Raw genomic sequence first — 19,284 nt, 5'->3', positions numbered from 1 at the left:
AGGGCCAGCCTTGAAGCCACAAAGACCCCGGGGCCTTCATCTCCCAAGTGCTGAGATTAAAGGCGGGTGTCTCCAGGCCTGCACCACCGGCCGGGTCCCACCTCCGCCTGAGCACACAGCCAGAGCAAAGGATAAATACCATTTAAATGTTTGACTTTCGTGGTGACTTAGTCTTTTCGGCCAAGCCATCTCTCCAATCCTACTCCAAGAGTAAAGGAAGTGCAGGGTGGGGCCAGGCAACCCAACAATAGTCCAGGAGAGGGGGCTGGTGGCCCAGCCTCCCTCTGCTCGCCCTTCTGAAGGTCTCAGCCTTGACTGAAAACCGGTTACAACTAGACTGACACAGGGTCGCTTTCACAGGATTTGTGTGGACACTGCCCCAGTGCAAAAGCATGGAAAGCTTTAATTTTTATAAAAAGAAATAAAATACAAAAACGGAATAATAATTACAGACAAAACTCCTCCTGCCCGAGACTCCCCTCTATGATCCTCACTGTCCACTATGATCCTGGTGGGGTTCACTCTCACAGACAGGGCTTCCCTCAACTTATCTTAGGGTCTCACTGCCCTGGGGGACAGGGAAGGCCGAGATCCTGGGGTTTCTGTAGACAGCATCCCACAGAGGTACTTTCCTTGGGACACAGAAAAGGGATGCAGGCAGGGGCCCTCCTAAGTCCTCTGACCACTTCCAGGCTGGGTTGAGAAGGGAGTCCGTGCAGGAGAGCGTTCAGGAGAGCCTGCTAGATGCCTAAGCCTACGAGCTAAAGGCTGCTTACTATCATCCTCCTTTAAGTAGAAAAAAAGAGGCCTAGACAGTCAAGAGACTTCCCTGGTTCCCACTGCAAACAAGGGGCAGCCTAATCTCCCGGGGCTCTCCCCCTAACATCCTTGGGCTACCTCCAGTTGAATGCTACAAACCAGATCTCTTAGAAGTCAAAGACTGAAGTCTGCAACTAGGGCACAGTGTTGGGGGAGGGCTTCTGTGTTAAAAAGCTCAGACCCAGATCTATGCCCACATGGAGAAGGGGGCGAGAGTTGTTAGTCTTTTCCTCTCTGGGTTCTGGTTTTCCACCTCGGTGATGGTGTCCTGGTGTCCTTTGGTGGCCGATTGAGGCTAGACAGAACAGTCCAGGCTGCAGTAGTCGGCAGACGAGAAGAGTCTCAGCACATTAACCAGGGGGAACATGAGCAGGGCACCAATCAGTGAGCCCAGCTGCACCGCTGCCCCACACCACAAGAGGGCACTACGGCTCCGGTCACGCAAGATCAAACCCAGCATCACCTTGACGTAGCTGAGACAGGCTGCAAACAGCACCCAGGAGAGCACCTGCCGGGGACAAGGCCAGCAGGGGAGATGCAGTAGGAAGACAACTCTAGGGCATGTCCTAGGGCAGAGTAACCTCACGGGCTAAGGAAGGGAGATGAAATGGCTCGAGGTCCTATGGAGGTGACCCCAAAGGGCTAAGGGGACCACGGGAGCTATCCCTCCAGAGAAAAAGGAAACCCAGGTGTCTCTCCCTCCCCCAAATGGTCAAGTCAGGGCACATACGGGAGAGGTAGCATTTATGGCAACTTCACCTCCCTAAGTCCCCACTTTTATGAAAACTTAGGCTAACAGAAAGGGCTGTCCCTGGGGTCCACCTGGCCTTGAGAACTGAGTCCGAGGAGATACTACTTACGATGAGGACTTCTCCACCCCAGTGGCCCTGCAGGATGGGGCAGGGACTCATGGCAGCCATGGCCATGTTGTAGGCCCCAAAGCCGGTTCCCAGCAGTGTGAGCAACCCCAGGAACAACAGTGACCTGTGGCAGAGTGGAGACGGGCAGTGAGAGGAGTTGAGAAGCCTGACCTCTGTCCCCTTCACCCAGACCGCAAGGAGTAGCCTCCAGGGTTAGACCACCCAAACCTTGTGCCTGGTCCTTGGCCCATCTTTGACCTATTCTTGCCTGCACAATGGCAGAGGTGCCCTAGGGGAGGGGATGGAGCACAGGCACTGGGCAGCTTCTCAGATGTGGGTGTTGTGTTGACTGCCATTTCCCTCATGGTACCAGCTCCCAGCTCCTTGCCTGGAAGCCACCAGGGGGGCTTTGATCTCTGCAGGGCCCTTCAGGGTGTGATGTGCTTCCTCCAGGACCCTTTACCCCTTCTCTCAGGGAGGCCTGCCATCTGCCTGGGAGGTCAGCCAATGCGCCCTGGAGGAGCCTTTCCAGAATTCCACCAGAATCTGTGGCAGCTGAGGACCCTGCTTTCCTTGGGTGAGGCTCAGAAAAAATGGCAACGCCTTCCCTGGTCCGTGAATGAGTGTTTAGGGGCGTTTGACCAGTATCTGTGGAAACTGTCGCCTGCAGCTTTTACTTCCTGTCTTGACTGGGTCTGTGTATCAACCTGACCCAAGCTGGAGTCATCAGAGAGGGAGGGGCCTCGGTTGAGGAAACGCTTCCACGAGAGACCCAGCTGTAGGGCATTTTCTCAATTAGTAGTCAATGGGGGAGGGCCCAGCCCATGGTAGGTGGTCCCATCCCTGGGCAGGTGGTCCTGGGTTCTAGAAGAAAGCAGGCCTAGCAAGCCAAGCGAGGCAAGCAAGCCAGTAAGCACTCCCTCTCCCTCTTCTGTGTCCTCTGCATCAGCTCCTGTCTTCAGGTTCCAGCCCTGCTCGACTTCCTGTTCTGACTTCCTCCAGTGATGGACTATGATCTGGGAGTGTAGGCCACCCCCCACCAAAAAAAAAAATCTTTCCTCCCCAACTTACTTTTTGGTCATGGTGTTTCATCCCAGCCACAGAACCCTAACCAAGACAACTTCCCCTCTGACTGTAACTGAGACATGCACCTACAGAGACCTCCTACCCTGACTAACTGCTCCTCCTTGCAATGCCAAAGAAACACGAGAGCTGGGTGGTGTAGCAGGTGCCCTCCCTCGGAGTGAGCACAACCCACCTGATCCCAGCTGTTCTGTGCATACATCTGTCATTTCTTCATTGCCATGGCCCCAGCCAGGTTTCCAGGATGAAGATGATACTTTTGAGCCAGGGCCCCATCCCACTTCCTTTGTCTATGTTACATCTTTGCCTAGCTATCCTGGAAGTGTATCTTGATGGGGGCAGCTGGACCAGAGGCAGGAGCTCCAAGGCTAAACAAGCCCAGCTCCATCCCTTTCTCTAGGTCTTAGGGTTCTATATGTCCACTTCACTTACATGAACTGGTGGCCCTGCTGCTGGGACACTGGGAGTGTCAGGCACTGATAGAGAACAACCTATACCACATTTCTAGCCATCACAGGAGGAAGTATTATCTTCTTCAGGTAGGTACCCTGGAGGCACAGGGTCCAAGCCTGCTATCCCGTGCCTCTGGGAGCCCATACACCAATCACCTCACACATGGGGTTCTGGAATGGAGTGAGCCGCACTCTCAGAGTTCCCTAGGTCAGGTGGGGTACCTGTTAGGCAGGAAGATTGGGAGGAAGCAGGAGAGAGGGCTGGCCACGGCGCTGAGGGCGGCAGACAGGTGGTAGGCGACAGGTCCGTAGGGCAGGCAGGAGTAGGTCTGCACGGAAGGCAGCACGCCGTTGGTGAGCGCGTTGACAAAGGCCACCGTGGAGTAGATGAAGGCCAGCTGGGCTGGGCGGAGTGGGGAGACACTGACTTCCACAGACCCTTTGCCCGGGCTGCTTATAGGGGCACCCAGCGAGCTGGTGTCCCCTGTGTCTCGCGGCCTGATGGAGTGTAGGGTAACCTCGGAGTGGAGAAGGTCCTCTATGGAGCCTTGCCGTCCCCAGGGCTGCCGCTGCAGGAGGAAAAAGGCGACCAGGCAGCAGCCCATTAGGAAGGAGAGCAGGAGGAAGAACAGCAGTGGTGAGAAGCGTGGGGCCAGGTAGCGGCTTTCCAAGTGCCAGGTGAGGGGCGGCAGGGAAGGGCTGTAGGTTGTCTGCGGAGGAAGAAAGCTGCAGTTAGCCGCGTCACCGTCACCGAGGGAGGCCGAGATGACAGAAACATTCGCTATGTCAGATTTCCGGATAAAAACAGGGGAGGCTAGAGACATCTTGACCTTAGATTCTCATTTCCCTGGTCTTCATGATTTTATCTGGAGGCTCAGGATACCCCCCACCAATCTAACTAAAAGACCAGAATATGTCACCCTAGACTCCTTTAGTGCAGGTTATTCTAAACTGGTTGAGTCGAGGCAGACAGAGTCGTAGCCCCCCAAGGTCTACTGGAAAGGGATGTAGACATTTTCAGGACTGAGATATGCAACGTTTGTCATTTGTCAGAGTCCATCTGAGTTTAGGGACAGGCCACCTTTGCTCATCAGTCATCTCTTCTCCCCTCCCAGAGTACATCTCCACACTCAGATGAGCCCCAAGTCCCTGTCCCTTTCTGGTTTGGGAAGGCTTTAAACCCCTATCACCTGGCCGGTCTTTGCTTCTCACACCTCTATGAACCTCTAATACGCACACACTTGAAACGGTCTTTCTGCTGTTCACCCGCCTCACACACTTTAATGTGTGTGTAGCTCTTAGCTGACAAGATGGTTCTGCAGGCGAAGGCCCTTGCCGTGTAAGGCTGACAACCCACGCTCCATCCCTAGAACCCTCGTAAAGGTAGGAAGAGGGAACTGACCCCACAAAGTTGTCCTCTGACCTCCACCCTTGTATGGTGGCATGTGGCCCTATGCACACGTGCCAGAATATACATACTGACAAAATAAATAAAATAACGTGTAGTCCTGTGGACAAAACTATAAAAATAAAGGAAACGGATTTTCCCTTCCCCACACCGGGGACAAGAGCAACAATGGCTCTGGGTCACACTTGGTACCTGGGTGATGTGGGTCTCCGCTGTGGTCACAGGGTTCAAGGTGGTGCCCGGTGTCTCTGTGGCATTGACACAAGTGGTGATACCTGAGCCTTGGGCGAGAGCCACCAGTGCGGGCAGGAGGCCACTGAGCCCCTCTCCTATAAAGAAGGTGGTGAGGTAGTACGTGGGCAGCTGACTCATGAAGGGCAAGAAAGTGACAGAGGAGGTGCAGTCCACCAGGGCCAGAAAGAAGGTGAGGACAATGAAGGCTACGCTGTGCTGTCCGCCCTGGATCCAGGAGGTCACGTTCCACAGGAAGGCCAAGAGGATGCAGGCAGCTGTGCCTACACACAGGATGAGGAAGATGACGGGCACCTCAGACAGGTGGCCGGGTTGGAAGCGATGCAGCAGGGTGACTAGGAGGGGGCCTATGTTGGCCAGCTGGATGACCACAGTGAGGTAGGAGGGCAGGTCCCAGCCCTCGGGCAGTTCGGTCACCAGCAGGGGCAGCTCCACCCAGAGCCCATTGATAGCCACCCAGGAGCCCATGCCAAAGACGCAGACCAGCAGGTGTGTCAAGAGGGCCATTGTGGGCAGCCCGAGCCAGACGCTGTCCTGTCCTCCAGGTCAGGCTGCACAGGGGCTGGTGGAGAAGGCACCTGGTGAGACAGTTCAATTTTATCATCAACAAGATGTTTTTATATTAGCAGAAGACATAGATCATTTGTTCACAGATAACCTTCAGCTGGACAAGGGTTTCCTCAGCAGGACTCAGAAATTCCGGCACCATGAACGAAGAGTTTGATATACTCAACTTTAGACACGTTAAAACACACAAATGCAATAAACACAAACAGGTAAACAACAAGGTCAAAAGACAGCCGACAACCTGGGGAAGGTATGGGCAGAACAGACGAAAGGCTTGCTTCTTTAATGCATAAACGTTTTTCTAAACCAAGAACTGAAAATTCAAGAGAGAAGTCCGTGAAAGATAGAAACAGTTATAGACTTATAGACTGAGTTTGGGGAAGATGACTCTGGGTGCCATTTCCATAGTTAATTTCCTGTGAGCTGGAAAAAGTCAGCAGATAGGACATTTTTAGCTAGTCACAGCCAAGGAAGGTCACCCATGCCACACTAGTGTCCTCAATGAGCAGGTGAGGAAGAGGCCTAGAAGGGCAGAGCCCAAGGCCACCCAGCCAGCAAGAGCCTGGTCAGCCTAGCCAGTCCTCCCCCCCCCCACGCCCTTGAACTGGTCTCAGGCCAGCACCCACCCAATCGGGTAGCCACAAGCAAACTCCCAGCCTTTTTTGTCCTTTTTTCTGTTTTGGTTTAAACCCAGGCTAGCCTAGAACTCTAGATCTTCCTGCTTTTGTCTCAGGGGTCTGTGTCACCACAATCGTGAATCCTCTATTGTTCTCGTAGTTCTAGAGCTTTCTTGTCGCCAAGCCTCACCTAGGAATCTTGGATGCTCTGGCAACCCCTTTTCCTGATCCCTACACAGGAAACTGCCCTAGCAACAGGAGAGGATTTGAGAGACGGGAGAAGAAGCAGAGACAATGAGACCTGGGCCTTCACCATATATAAAAGATCTTGTCCTGAAGATGGGCATGGCGGTGCATGCAGTAATCCCAGCTCTAGGGAGGTAGAAGCAGGTGGATCTCTGTGGGTTCAAGGCCAGCCTGGTCTACAGAGGAAGTTCCAGAACTACACAGAGAAACCCTGTCTCGAAAAACAAACAAAACAAAACAAAGCAAAGCAAAAAGACACTGTCCTGTTCTTACCCAGGGCACCTGGAGACGGCTTGGAAGCTGCATTTGCTCTCCTGCCCTGCCTTTAAAGTGCTGTCCTGGCCTGCCCCTTCTCCACCCAGATTCCTGCAAGATCCTGCCCTTGGAAGCCCTTGCTGGGCCGGTGCTCCAGGGGGCGCAGGAGGACCTGAACCCTACTCTGCTGACTCTTCCTGACTCAGCAAAGGATAAAGGGAACTGAGGGAGCCAGCAGTAATTAAAGGAGGCAGTCTCCCCTCCAGGGCTACCATGTGGGAGTTCCTGCCTGGTGTGTGTGTGTAGGGGGGGGATAAACGCAAAGATCAGTGGGGCTACATCAGGGGCTGTACCCCAGCTCTCTGGGTCTGGAGATCCTGTGAGAAGCCACCAGCACTGATGGCTAACAGGGAGGAGGATGTCCTAGGCAGAGGGAACAATATACCCGAAAGTAAGACTGTTTGTCTCAGAGCAGTGAATGTTCTGAGTGTGGTGGGGAGGTGGGGACGTGTTTAAAAGATAAACATTAGGGCCAGGCGGTGGTGGTGCACACCTTTAATCCTAGCCCTCGGGAGGCAGAGGCAGGAGGATCTCTGTGAGGCTGAGGCCAGTCTGGTCTAGGGAGCGAGTGCCAGGACAGCCTCCAAAACTACACAGAGAAACCCTGTCTTGAAAAACCAAACCAAACCAAACCAACCAAACAAAAAAGATAAACATAAGATGGGGTGTAGCTCAGGCATAACGCCCCCTCCCCCTCCTGGGCATTGAACCCAGGTACACACACATATACCAGGCAAGAGGTCTGTCGCCAAGCTATACACAGCCAGCCCTCTTGCCTTTACTTTTGAGGCAGGGTCTGAGTCGTCCGGTTGGCTGTGACTTCATTCCGTAGCCCAGACAGATCTTAACCTTGGGATAGCCCTGCCTCAGCCTTCCTAGAAGCTGAAACTGTAGGCCTGGGCCACGAGGCCTGGCTCAGTATCTGTATCTTTTGCCCTGTTTTCAGTGCTCTTGTGGCTCTTGTTTCATTGTGTGTGTAACCTGCCTTTATTGGGTGCCTACACCCAGCTGAGCAATTGTCCTCTGCGCGCAGGAATGTGAATAAATCTGTCAGCAAGAAAGCCATAAAATCCAAATACAGAGTGGTCCAGGTGGCAGTGGGTGCTACAGAGCCAACAAGAGCTGGGAGGTGGTTATATGAGCCTGAGAGGAGTCTGGGAAAGAGGGCCGGAGTGGGGCTGGCCAGCCCGTACAAGGCCCCCTCCATGTTCAAAGAACAGCTTTGGGACCAATGTGGCTGAGGCTATAAGATTAAGAGAAGCAGAGGGGGAGTCACCAGGGCCTTTAAGGACAGTGTTGAAGTATCCTCAGTGGCCCACAACTCCCCTAGGTGGAGGAAGACCAGTCCTGACTGGTTATGGTGAGGTGAACAATGGGGAGCCACGAAGGAAGCAGGGCACAGCCATTGCACGTCAGAGTGCTCACACACACTGAGCCGCCATGGCTACCTTGTTCTCCACCTGTACTGAACTCCTCACCTTCTCTGTAGCCTCTCAACAGTACCGGGTTCACTCTGTTTCACAGAGGAAGAAACTGAGGCTCAGAAAGGAAAACGAAGTGTCCAGAGTCACATAGCTGGTCAGGGTGTATGGAACTGTGGAGCAGGCCCCAGGAAGGAGCGAGAAGAGGGACATCGGATCCTTGGGCCAGGAAGGAGAGAGCAAGGAAGGGCTGAGGGGACCAGAGACACAGGCCCTAAGATAGAGCTGCTTCCTGGGTGCTAGAGTCCCCTGGGGGAGTGCAGAAGGCCAGAGACCAGACCAAGTCTCTGATAGAGACGAGGTCCAGAAACAAGTGGGTGATTAGAGACCTCAGAGGGTGACCTCACGTGATATTCTCTCTCTCTCCTCTCTCTCCCTTTCTCTCTCTCTCTCTCTCTCTCTCTCTCTCTCTCTCTCTCTCTCTCTCTCTCTCTCTCTCTCTCTCTCTCTCTCTCTCATGTGTGTGTGTGTTGCAGGGGTGAACCAGGGGCTTGTGCAGCTAGGCAAACACATACCACCCTTTTTGTTACTTGTACATCAAACACTGAATGTCAGCAGTCCCACACCCCCATTGTGTGTTACTGGGCTACCTCCTCCCCCGCATGGGCCGACCTTGTTCCTGGACTGTAACAGTTTCCTGGCTTCTGTGCAAAGCCTCCCATCTCGGGATCCTCAGAAAGCAGCCAGTCATGGAGCCTACCGGGGCCTATCAGCTGGTACAGAGTGCTCCCACGGGAACGGGGGTGTATGTGGGGAGGTATTCTCTCCTATGTGGGGGCAGCATCTGGCTTGCAGGACACTGGGCCACCCTACACCCTGGCGCCATGGTTGGATGCTCACACTGCATAGAGAGGCTGGCAGTTGGTAGGCACTGAGCCCATGGGCCAGACTGGAGGGAGCTGGTACTGGCTTGCTGGTGGCCGTGGTGACTGGGTAGGACCTGCCTGGCTTTGGGTAGACAGAGCAGGGGATCAGAAAGTCAACCTAGGGAAGGGAGTGGGGTGCTGAACAGGGTGTGAGGAGTTATTGGTGGTGGACAGGGCACTGGGGCCCAAAGAACCAACAGTTAAAGATGCAGAAATAGTCAAGAGAAGCTGAGACAGAGGAAGAGGCCAAAAGGAGGCCTTAGTCCAGGGGCAGCTGCTGGGTGGCCAGGAACCTGGGTTCTCTCACACCTAAGTGGGACAGGAATTTTCACCTATAGCTTCCAACTCATGTCAACGCAAGTTCCCCCTTGTGAAGACTTGGCTGGGCAACCACACACCCAGCAAGCAGCTGGTGGCAGTAGCATCCTGCTCACCCTGATCTCAGAGAGAGTCTTCTGTCATTCAGGCCTGTGCTCCCTGGCGGTATGACCTCGGGTCATTTGCTCTCACTTTCTTTGAGCCTCCTGGGAGGTCCCACCTGTGAAAGGACCTGGGAACGTCATGACTTGGTGGCCCAGGTTTCAGGGAGGGAGGAGGTGTCATGGTTCCCTTCCTTCCTCTCCTCCCTGCGCCTGCGGGCCAGGAAGGGCATCCAGCCTCCCACGCCAGCCGAACTTTCGAGGAGAGCGATCCCCAGACTGGTGGGATCTTGTACACCCGGGCCAGGCTGCTGAGGCTCAGTTGGTGGATACAGGTCTTGCGCAGCAGCATCGCAGCGGAGGAAGCCGGGACTGGGAACTTGTGGACGGCTCAGAGTCCGCAGTTGCTAAGCCTATCCCTGCCGCCCTCCTGGCGGGAACTAGGGGAAAGGTCACAGGCCACCCGCTGTCCCCAGACGACCCCCCCAACCCCGCCCGCCCGCGCTCTACCGCCACTCACCGAGCGCCACTCACCGAGCGTCACAGAGGGTCTGCTCGCGCCGGGGCTCCTGGCGTCTGTGGAGGCACCTGCTTGTCTCCGCCCCGCTGGCTGGAAGGTGGGCGGGACCGGGGGTTGGCCCTGCGACAGCATTCAGGAGCTCCTACCAACAGCCCAGTGTTACTAGAGCCTTCTGCATCCCGCCCCTCTCCTCCGGGATGTTCCCTCACATCTTGCGTCTAGACATACTTTTTTCAAACTCACAGAGATACTCTGCCTCCCGAATGCTAGGATTAAAGGCGTGGGCCACCACCGCCCGGTGCCGCTAGACATAAACTAGCCATTGCTCCTTGCTTCTGCCTTGGAGCCTACTACAGAAGCTCCTCTGTACAGATGAGTAAACTGAGGCCCAGAGAAGTGGGGTCTTGAGTGGAGCTACACAGCTCTGGGTGACCCTCAAGCCTCTGGTGGCTGACCAACAGTAATTTAAACCTGCGGGCCAGAGGATGCTTTCCTGCCGGATTTCACAGATGGGAAAACAGACTCAGGGAAGGATTACATGCTCTTTTCAGGGATGATGTAACAGGTAGCTCCCGCTAGGACTGGAGCCAGAACCATAGGGGTGATCTACGCACTGGGAAAATGTGTCAGATAGGTCCAGGAACTCATTCTCCTTTCGGGTGGCCTCCAGTGAGTGTCTCAGCTCCTTCGGAACTGCCTACCACTGTTGTGGAGACCTGAGGGCTCCACCCTCACTCACTGTGAGGCTCAGGAAACACTACCCAAACTGTTCTTAGAAGATGGCAACAGGTCTCCCGTCTCTGCCCCCACCCCACCCCACCCCAAGCAAACATACTTATATCTATGGTAAAATTTGAGCTGGTCCTTCTCAGGCCTACAGGGGTGGCCCGGGGCACTGGTCTTTGGTCATAGAATCCCCATCTACCTGTGAAGGCAGGTCCAAGGGAGTCACAGTGTGTCTAGGTGGCTGTGCAGATAGCGCTACTTTATCTCCACGACAACAGTCTTTACTCACATGCAGTGCCCCCTCTTCCTCATAACTTAGGTACCACTATTACTCCCAAGCTTCTTCTGTCATGAAGGATACTGGTCTTGCTCCCATCCCTGACCCTTCTTCAAGCCTCAGATTTTGTGGTCCTTCGGGCTGGAATTTCTCCTGTCTTTGTGTTTCCTGTCCATACAACCACCAATGCACACGAAGAACTTGGAAGGTGGAGGCAGGACACATCCTTCTGAACCAAGGCCGACTGTGCTGGCCCTGCGGACACAGGCTTGGCTTTGAAAAGGTAGCCTCCCTAGCAGAGGTGTTAGTTCTATGACTGTGCCCTGAATGCTGCCCACCCGGGTCCAGCAGGATTCCCTGCGTCCCAGCTCCCCTCTTTGCCGTGGTCTAGCCTGTGACCAGCCTCTCATAGGTGCTCCACATGGCATTGCTATTTTAGTAGACTGGTTAGCAACCCTTGGAGACTCTCTGCTGCTCACCCCATCCTCACAAGCAAATCCTTTCCCAACGGGAACCAACATGTTTCAACATCTTATTGCTCTCTCAACTTACCGCTCTCACCAGTTGCCCTGGCTACTTTCAGAAATGTATACGGGACCTCTGAGCTACCGTACTCCGTCCAATTCTTCAGTGGAATACCCTTTCTACCCATCACTTCCTGATGAGATCCTATCTTATTTCCAAGCATGAAGGTCAAATGCCACCTCCACCGAAGAACTCTGTCTTCTCTGTAACAAGTCACCTGCATGGGCTGTGTGAGTGTAGCTCACTGTTCACAGCACACACGAATGGACCCCAGCCTGTGTCTCCTCCCTGATCGTGTGATCTGTAGAACGTCTTTAGCTTCTGTTGTTTAAGATCCTTTAGTTTTGAATAGTCCCCCCCCCCACTGCTGCATTTTTAGTGATGGGGAGGGACCCAGGGTTTAGGCAGGGATTTTTCCACTAAGCTGCCCACCCCTGGTCTTTTGAGAAATTTAAAGTTTATTTGCACAGGGTGGGGTGGGGATCCGGGACCGCAATTCACACAGTCTGTTTAATTCCGTTGTTTGTTTGTTTTGGAAAGAGACACTTAGTTACTCCAGGTTGGCCTCAAACTCCTTACCTACCCAAAGATAGCTTTAAACTTCTGATCCTCCTGCCTCTACATCCCAAAGGCTAGGATTACACCACTCCTGGTTTTATGCAGTGTTGGGGGGTCCAAATCCGGGCTTTGTGCATGTTAAGCGAGTGCTTTAACCGATTGGGCTGCATCCCCAGCACATCCTAAATTCTGAAGTTGCTGTTTGCACTTAATGTCAGAGACCGTTCAGGCTCAGGTGGTGGCACATGCCTTTAATCCCAGCACTCAGGCTGCAGAGGCCTGTGAATCTCTGAGTATGAGGCCAGCCTGGTCTTAAAAGCAAATTCCAGGACAGCCAGGGCTACAAAGAAAAAAACCTGTCAGACCTCTTTAGGTCACTACATTGGCGCTTTCTTTCAGGGACTTCATTATCAACTCTAATTAATCCAGTAACTCCAGTAGCCTGGCACCGTGGGAAGGGCTTAGGATGTCCAAGTGAACAGGGTACAAAGTTCTGGCCGTTAGCAAACCAACCTTCTAGTAGAGATGAATGCGCCAACAGCTTACTTCGCACCTTAGAATGGGGTTGCCAGGGGCGAGGCGGGTGGGCGGGGCTCTGGAGAGGACAGTGGCTGGCGAGACCTGCCAGGGTGGGAAAGGGCTCCTGTCTGCAGCCCCTCTCGCTCCGGATTCCTTTTCGCCGGGTCAGTTTGGCTTCGCTCTTTGCGGGTGCTCATTACATGGCAAGATCATTACAGCAAAGTTGGAGTTGCCACACCGGTGGGACGGTGATCTCTGCTGTCGCGGGAAGTCGAAGCAGAATCGCGAGTTAAAGGCCAGCGTGGACTGCAGAGCAAAACCCTTCCATCACTGTCTGAAAACAAAACTAACGAGTGGTCGAGATGGCTCATCAGGTAAAGGCGCTTGCACCCAAGCTTACTGACCTGAGTTTGATTACCGGGACCCGTGTGATGGAAGGAGAAACCCGATTCCGGCAAATTGTCCTCTGACAACCCACGGTGTTGCTTGTCTCCCCCAGCTCCCCGCAAATAAACGTAATAGAAAAAAAAAACCTGGTTCATTAAGAAATACAAAAGGACAACGCAACCCTAACTGGTACCTGCAAATGCATAAAGCCTCGGGAAACTCAAGGTGGCGCTCACGTTCCTGGGGGGGGGGCGGGGAAGCAGGGACCAGCCTGTTCTCCTTTGCCCAGGACGCACAAAAGGGTTCCCGTCGCGCAGCTTCCTGACCGCACCCTCGGGTAGGAAGGTCGGGCGCGAAGGCGCCGCTGCAGTTCACCCTAGCAACCGCCAGGAGGCGAAGGAGCCTGCTTCCTACACAAGGGCCTTAGCATTTCACAGCTAAGGCTCCCCCATCCCACCCAGCACTCCGGGATGTCGCAGGTGAGACCTTAAAGCTAGTGTGAGAAGGAGACGTGAGGCTGACGGCAAAAAGCGAGTGGCCAAAGTTCCGTAAGAGAACAGGCTTAGAGAAGGGCTCTAGAAAGACCTCCAGACCAGCCAAGGACCCCTTAGTTCCCTTTGGGGGGTCGTCCTTATCAAAATCATCCAACACCCAAGAATACAGCTCAAGAGCCCAGAACAGCACGGGGAAGGGGGGGGGGTTGAGAAATTAATACACACCGCATAACTTCTTTTGAAAACCATTCCTAAGAATAAGTCCCACAAGTTCTTTAGGGATGTATGTGAGCAATTTAGCACAGAAGACCCAGAAGAAATAATTTAGAAGCACTGACAGTAGAGTGGGTGTGTGCGGGGGGGTGAGGGGGGCAGAAAATGAAAGGGAAGAGTAATCAATAGCTGATTATTTTAGCCATCTGTGAATCGGTAAGATTGTTTAATCTAAAGTTATAACACGCCCCCTTCCGATATAGGGTTTCTCTGTTGTAGCCCTGTCTGTCCTGGAACTCTCTGTAGACCAGGCTGGCCTCGAACTCACAGAGATCCACTTGCTTCTGCCTACCCAGTGCTGAAATTAAAGGCGTGTGCCATCAGCACCTGGCTATAACATACTTTTAAAAAGGAAAAAAAAAAAGGAAGACTAACAAAAATATCGGGTGCTCACACGTGCTTTGAGGCCCCACCTACAGCACCCTGGAGTGGTGGGAGGAGCCCTAAACTGTGAAATTCAAGGGAAGTTACAGCTCCCTCAGGTTCTGTGTGAAAACCCTGCAGCCTCCCGGCCCCTCAGGCTAAATGTCGCAGAGGATAGTTACCAACGGGGTCCAACACAAAACTGCAAACTTTATGAGAGTTTAATATTTTTGCTAACTATTAAGCTAGCATGAATTTTGTAGATGACAGTATCCTGTCACGATGTCAAAAAGTTGGACACGCCTGGTTCGGGCATGCCAGGAGTTGGAGGTGGAGGGAATCCCACGTGGACAGATCGTAGATAAGGGGCTACATACTCTCCAACCTGAGGAACGAGGTGGGGCAGAGAGCTGCCTCCCGGTGTGCAGGAGGAATGGATACCTGTGCACACCTCTGCCGCGCAAGAGTAAAGGACTGGGGAAATACCCTTCCCTCTGCTGAGAGAAATAGTCACCACTCACAGGGTAGGGATGATGTGGGGTAATACATGGCGGGGGAGCACTAGATAGTATCCGGGGTGGATGCTGCGCATCACGAGAGGGTGTGAGCGGGTCCAACGGGGGAGGTGAGAGCAAGAGCAAACCTCACCCAGCTTGCGCAGAAATTTGAGGGCTTGCAGTTCCAAGAAGTCGCCACCAGGAGGCGCCGTCTGGAGAACTTGAAAGAACGTGGAGCTGGAAGAGGAGATCTGAGGTGGGAGTTGTCTTCCTCTGAATTTCACTGTGTTCCCGGAAGGGAAGGTCAACAGGGAACAAGACTCCCAAGTGGACCTATGATTTTTCCTATGGTGCCCTGTAGCACCATTCACAGCCTCTTTCGTGCCCTGCCTGAACTGTTGGCAATCTCTCCTTTCAAGGTCCTGCCCTCCCCCACCTTCTCTTCAGCCCTGGGAGGCTGTTTGCCTGTCTCTCTGCACAACACCTCACCTCCCTGTTGGTAGGACTCACCTGTCCACAGAAAGCTGAGTGACTTTGCTTCCTTTCTTGCATCAGGCTCTACTCCAACTCCTAATGGTCTCTTTGCAGTCCGCACCCAGTGACAAACTTATTTCCTGCCTGGGACCTTTGCTTTCTCTATTCCCTTCCCATCGACCCTTTCCCCCAAGGGAGCTGCAAAGCTCCTTCCTCAGTGTGGTCAGGCTTCTGAGCACTCTTTTATATATATATATATATGTGTGTGTGTGTGTGTGTGTGTGTGTGTGTGTGTGTGTATGGACAGGGGAGTCCTGGCTGTCCTGGAACTCACTCTGTAGACCAGACAGGCCTCAAAGAACCACCTGGCTCTGGGTGGATCCAGAGTGTTGGGATTAAAGGTGTTTGGCACCACTGCCCAGTTTCTCTGCTCACTCTTGCCTCCAAAGTGACGGCTTCGCTAAAATGCTGACCCGATGGGGATGCTCTGGAATTTTGCACAGCGTCCTTTATGGTGTATTATATGTTTGTGCCTCTTGTTTGGGGTCTGGGTCCCTACTGTTGTCGGGGAGACAGTTAGGGACTGTGTTTGTTCTGCTCGTGGCTGAAGTCCTAGTACCCAGTCTGGCAGACAACAGTGCCAAGTGTGGTAGCATAAAGCTTGCCATCCTAGTACCTGGGAGGGGAAGGCAAGAGGATGAATTCAAGGTCAGCCTATGCTACATACTAAGACTTTATCTCCAGAAAACGTGGGTGAGGCATGTAAGTCGGCGGCAGAGCTCCCCTCTCGAATGGGTTTGGCTCCAGGTTGTATCCGAGGAACAAGGAGACACCACAGACCAGTGCAGCGGAAGAAATTGTAATGTAACTGATGTTTAATGCCTGGATTTGGGGGTAAAGGAGAGGGGAGACTTAAGGAGGATTGGGGTTCCTGCCTGAGCAGGGTATGTGTGTCTGGAGTGACAGGGGAGAAGCCTAGCCTGCTGGTACCATAGCCACCCATGGCCTTGGAATGTCCCTCATCCCTGCACGTGCCCTGCCTCGCTACTTTTCTGTGTCCTGGCCATCTTCAGTCTGACCTGTGTGAGAGCGGAGAGCGGTCCAGACAGGGAGAAGGGGAGAGGGGAGCCTCGGAGACAGCCTGGATCTCAGAGTCTCTGTCAGTCAAAGGAGGAGACAGAAGTATCAGCCTGGCCCTGATCCAAAAGGGTGGAGCAGGCGGCGTGAGGAAGGAAAAGAGTGTCCTGCAGCTCTTCCCCCACTCACAGGGACAGGACTTGGTCTCCAGGGAACAGCTGAGCAAGGCCCCTTTTCTTGCTCGGTCTCATGTGTGGGGAGGGATGGTTTGGAGCGGGGGTCTTGAGAGCCACTCAGAGCACCAGATGCCTCTGCCAGGGTAGAGAATCGGGAGACCCAGGAGAAGGAGCTACAGGCAGGGAGGAACACCCAGGGCTGGGACATCCTGGAGACAGGGCTGGTGTGTTTGTGTAGAAAGTTCGGTCAGTCTCCTGTTCCGGAGCCCCATCAACACACTTGGGGTGAATTAGAATCCCTTCAGGTCTTCAGGATACCAGTAACTTTAAAAACCACACGTCCATCACCCTGGCTTCCATCAGCACCAGCTGTATCTGTGCTGGCTCTTTCTGAAAGCTCTTTCTGGATGTTAGAGGAATCAGGACATTTCTTCACCAGACACCTTAGTCTGCAGCTTTGAAACCATTGCCTTGAACAGCAACGGACACAACCTATCTCCGGTTGTCCCTCAAGGGTGATTTCGAGTTGACAAGGGATTTCCTGTAGCAGTGGACTTGACACAGTGCACCCTGCAGATGGAGTCTGCTCTGATCTCACAGGCAGATGAGGCTAGCTAGAAACCTTAAGTTCTGTAGGAAGGATGCCTTCAAACCCACAGCAGAGGATCTGAAAGAGCCCCAAGGAGTCTCTTGCTCTGAGGTGAGGAGGTGGCTCCTGCCCTAGGGAAAGAAGTGACTATGGCCTCTGAGAATCTACCTGGGAATGCCCTGCAGTCCCCCTGGAGGCCATAGTTGTCTGGAGGGAGTAGGCCTTTTCATATTCTGGTTTTGTTCAGAAAAGGGAGAAATTGGGGAGAACCCATGTAGCCACAACAGAGACAGACGCCGGAACTTTATCCAGCAAGCCACAGCCACATGGCGATACACAGATGACTAGAAATGGGTTAAATTAAGATAAAAGAGTTAGCCAATAAGAAGCTAGAGCTAATGGGCCAAGCAATGATTTAAATAAAAAAAAACAAAAAAGAAAATCATAGCTCAGGACAGGTTCCTACCCCGACCCCCTCCCCCCACACTTCTTTAGGCTCCTCAGCACTCCTGCCCCCTCCAGATCCAAGGCTTTCTGTGCTCACTGTGTCCTCCTGGCCCAGTCAAGCCCTCCTGCCTTGGGTGTGTGTGGACATAGCCATTCGGGGCAGGACAAATAACGGTGACAAGAGCAGTTAATCCTGGCACAATAGCAGCGCACACATTTGTTGAAGGGGCACATGAGGGTGTCTGTATCTTGTCTTTTCTGTGGACCCATCTGCTTCCCCAGCATTTGGGACGGGCGTTTGCCCCTTGTCTCCTCCAGTACCTGTTGCTTCCCTTGTGGATATCTGCGGAATAACCACTGTGTGCTGGGCTGTATTACCGGCAGGGAGGGGTAAGCCAGACTCCTGCCAGAGGCACTTGCATGGAGTAGAAGAGCTGGGACACATGTGAAGACAGGAAGATAAGGGACCACAGGTATTATCCATGGTGTGAGGAGGTACTGGGCTCTGGAGAGTGTGAGGGACTTCATGGCCGACTGTTTAAGTGGAAGTGAAGGAGAGGCAGAGAGAGCCACAGAAATCAATGATTTGGAGTTGGGAGCAGTTGGTGGACAAGAGTCTGCCTGTGTTGGAGGAGAGGGCTGAAGTCAGGCCCTGAGTGGCAGTGTCCAGGCAGGATACAGGAGGGGAGTCTGCCAGGGGACTGAGGTGTCAGCAGGCCTCTGGACCCTGTGGACTGCCTGCCTGAGGCAGGATGCAGCCAGGCTCACTGGGGTCTCATTAGCATGTGTCATGAAGGGGTGGTTCAAGTTGAAAGGCCTGAGCTTTGTCTGGGATACGGGTGTCAGACTTCTACAAAGGTTCTGTCTCTAGGCCGTGAACTTCTGAGGGGAAGGGCAGCTATTCCTATTGCTTCTTTTCTCCCTACTGATCCTGCCATCTGGGGTTAGGGAGGAGCCTAAGGGAAAAAGTCTTTTTCTTTCATGAGATGTTTGCAGGCAGGTTGGGGACACCCTTCCCTCCTAGCCCTCTTCCTTTGCAAAATCCCATCTGTCGGGGCAGCCCCTGACCCCCAACTTCTCCCCTGGTGTGGGCGGAGGATGGGGGAGGGGAGAGCCTTCCCCCACAACCCTAAGGGAGACACAGCCTCTCCTTCTAGCTCATGCCATCTGTCCCCTTCTTCTTTGGCCACCTGCTCTATGTGTCTAGGCAGGGCCCCCTCCCTCCCTGAGCCTTGGTTTCCCCATGTGTTGAGCCTGGCTTTCAGAGGTGAGTGGCTTGTGATCACCATGCCCATGATCCTCCAGTTCCCCTGGTGAACTAAGGTTTCTCAGTTGAGCTTTGCTCTGCTTTACTGAAGTAGATTTACTTTAAATAATTATGGAGACTCTAAAAATGTAAAAGTGGATATTATCTGCCCCAATTTAAAAATACAGGATTGGACTGGCGAAGCAAGCCAGGTGGCAGAGGTGTCCTAGCATGTCCTGGGTTATAACCCCAGCACCACACAAAACTAGGCATGCTGGACAGTTTTATGTCAACTTGACATGAGCTAAGGACTTCTGAGAGGAGGGAGCCCCTGGCGAGAAAATGACTCCGGAAGACTGGGTTGTAGGTGAGCCTGTAGAACATTTGCTTAATTAGTGATCAGTGGAGAGCGCCCAGCCCATGGTGGCTGCTGCTATCCCTGCCTGGGCTGGCGTGCTGGATTCCATAAGAAAACAGGCTGAAGCTTTGCGCAGTGGCAGTATCGTAGCCAATGAGGTTTATCCGAGGCGCGATTATTGCTAATTGAAAACTTTTCCCAATACCCCGCCGTGACGACTTGCAATATAGTCGGCACTGGCAATTTTTGACAGTCTCTACGGAGACTGAATAGTGTGGTTTGAAAAAAGCATAACGAGCCGGGCGGTGGTGGCTCACGCCTTTAATCCCAGCACTCGGGAGGCAGAGGCAGGTGGATCTCTGTGAGTTCGAGACCAGCCTGGTCTACAGAGCT

The 19,284-nt window shown here is 53.4% G+C and overlaps 1 protein-coding gene and 1 non-coding gene across 2 annotated transcripts; one reads left to right on the top strand and one right to left on the bottom strand.

Moving 5' to 3' along the window:
- Positions 1-383: 383 nt before the first annotated feature.
- On the bottom strand, positions 384-9,943 carry Slc52a3 (solute carrier family 52 member 3). The gene is made up of 5 exons (XM_005363179.2): positions 9,920-9,943; positions 4,815-5,452; positions 3,437-3,924; positions 1,680-1,803; positions 384-1,327 (listed from the first exon to the last, which is right to left on the bottom strand). The coding sequence occupies exons 2-5, from the start codon at positions 5,379-5,381 to the stop codon at positions 1,115-1,117; spliced, it is 1,392 nt and encodes a 463-aa protein (XP_005363236.1). The 5' UTR covers positions 5,382-5,452; positions 9,920-9,943; the 3' UTR covers positions 384-1,114.
- Positions 9,944-19,015: 9,072 nt separating this feature from the next.
- Positions 19,016-19,156, top strand: LOC113457872. Its single transcript, XR_003378360.1, has one exon. It is a non-coding gene; the product is annotated as a U4 spliceosomal RNA (small nuclear RNA).
- The last annotated feature ends 128 nt before the right edge of the window (positions 19,157-19,284 follow it).

This window comes from Microtus ochrogaster, linkage group LG8, assembly GCF_000317375.1.
Source record: "Microtus ochrogaster isolate Prairie Vole_2 linkage group LG8, MicOch1.0, whole genome shotgun sequence".
NCBI lineage: Eukaryota > Metazoa > Chordata > Mammalia > Rodentia > Cricetidae > Microtus > Microtus ochrogaster.
Note: the sequence above shows the minus strand (reverse complement) of the source record. Positions and strands in the feature narration are given on the sequence as shown.

Excerpts from the sequence above, each read along its gene's own strand:
- Slc52a3 (XM_005363179.2), bottom strand. The coding sequence starts at position 5,381 with ATGGCCCTCTTGACACACCTGCTGGTCTGCGTCTTTGGCATGGGCTCC. Across the intron at positions 3,925-4,814 it reads CGGAGACCCACATCACCCAG|ACAACCTACAGCCCTTCCCT; the intron begins GTACCAAGTGTG and ends CTTCCTCCGCAG. Across the intron at positions 1,328-1,679 it reads GGGGTGGAGAAGTCCTCATC|GTGCTCTCCTGGGTGCTGTT; the intron begins GTAAGTAGTATC and ends TGTCCCCGGCAG.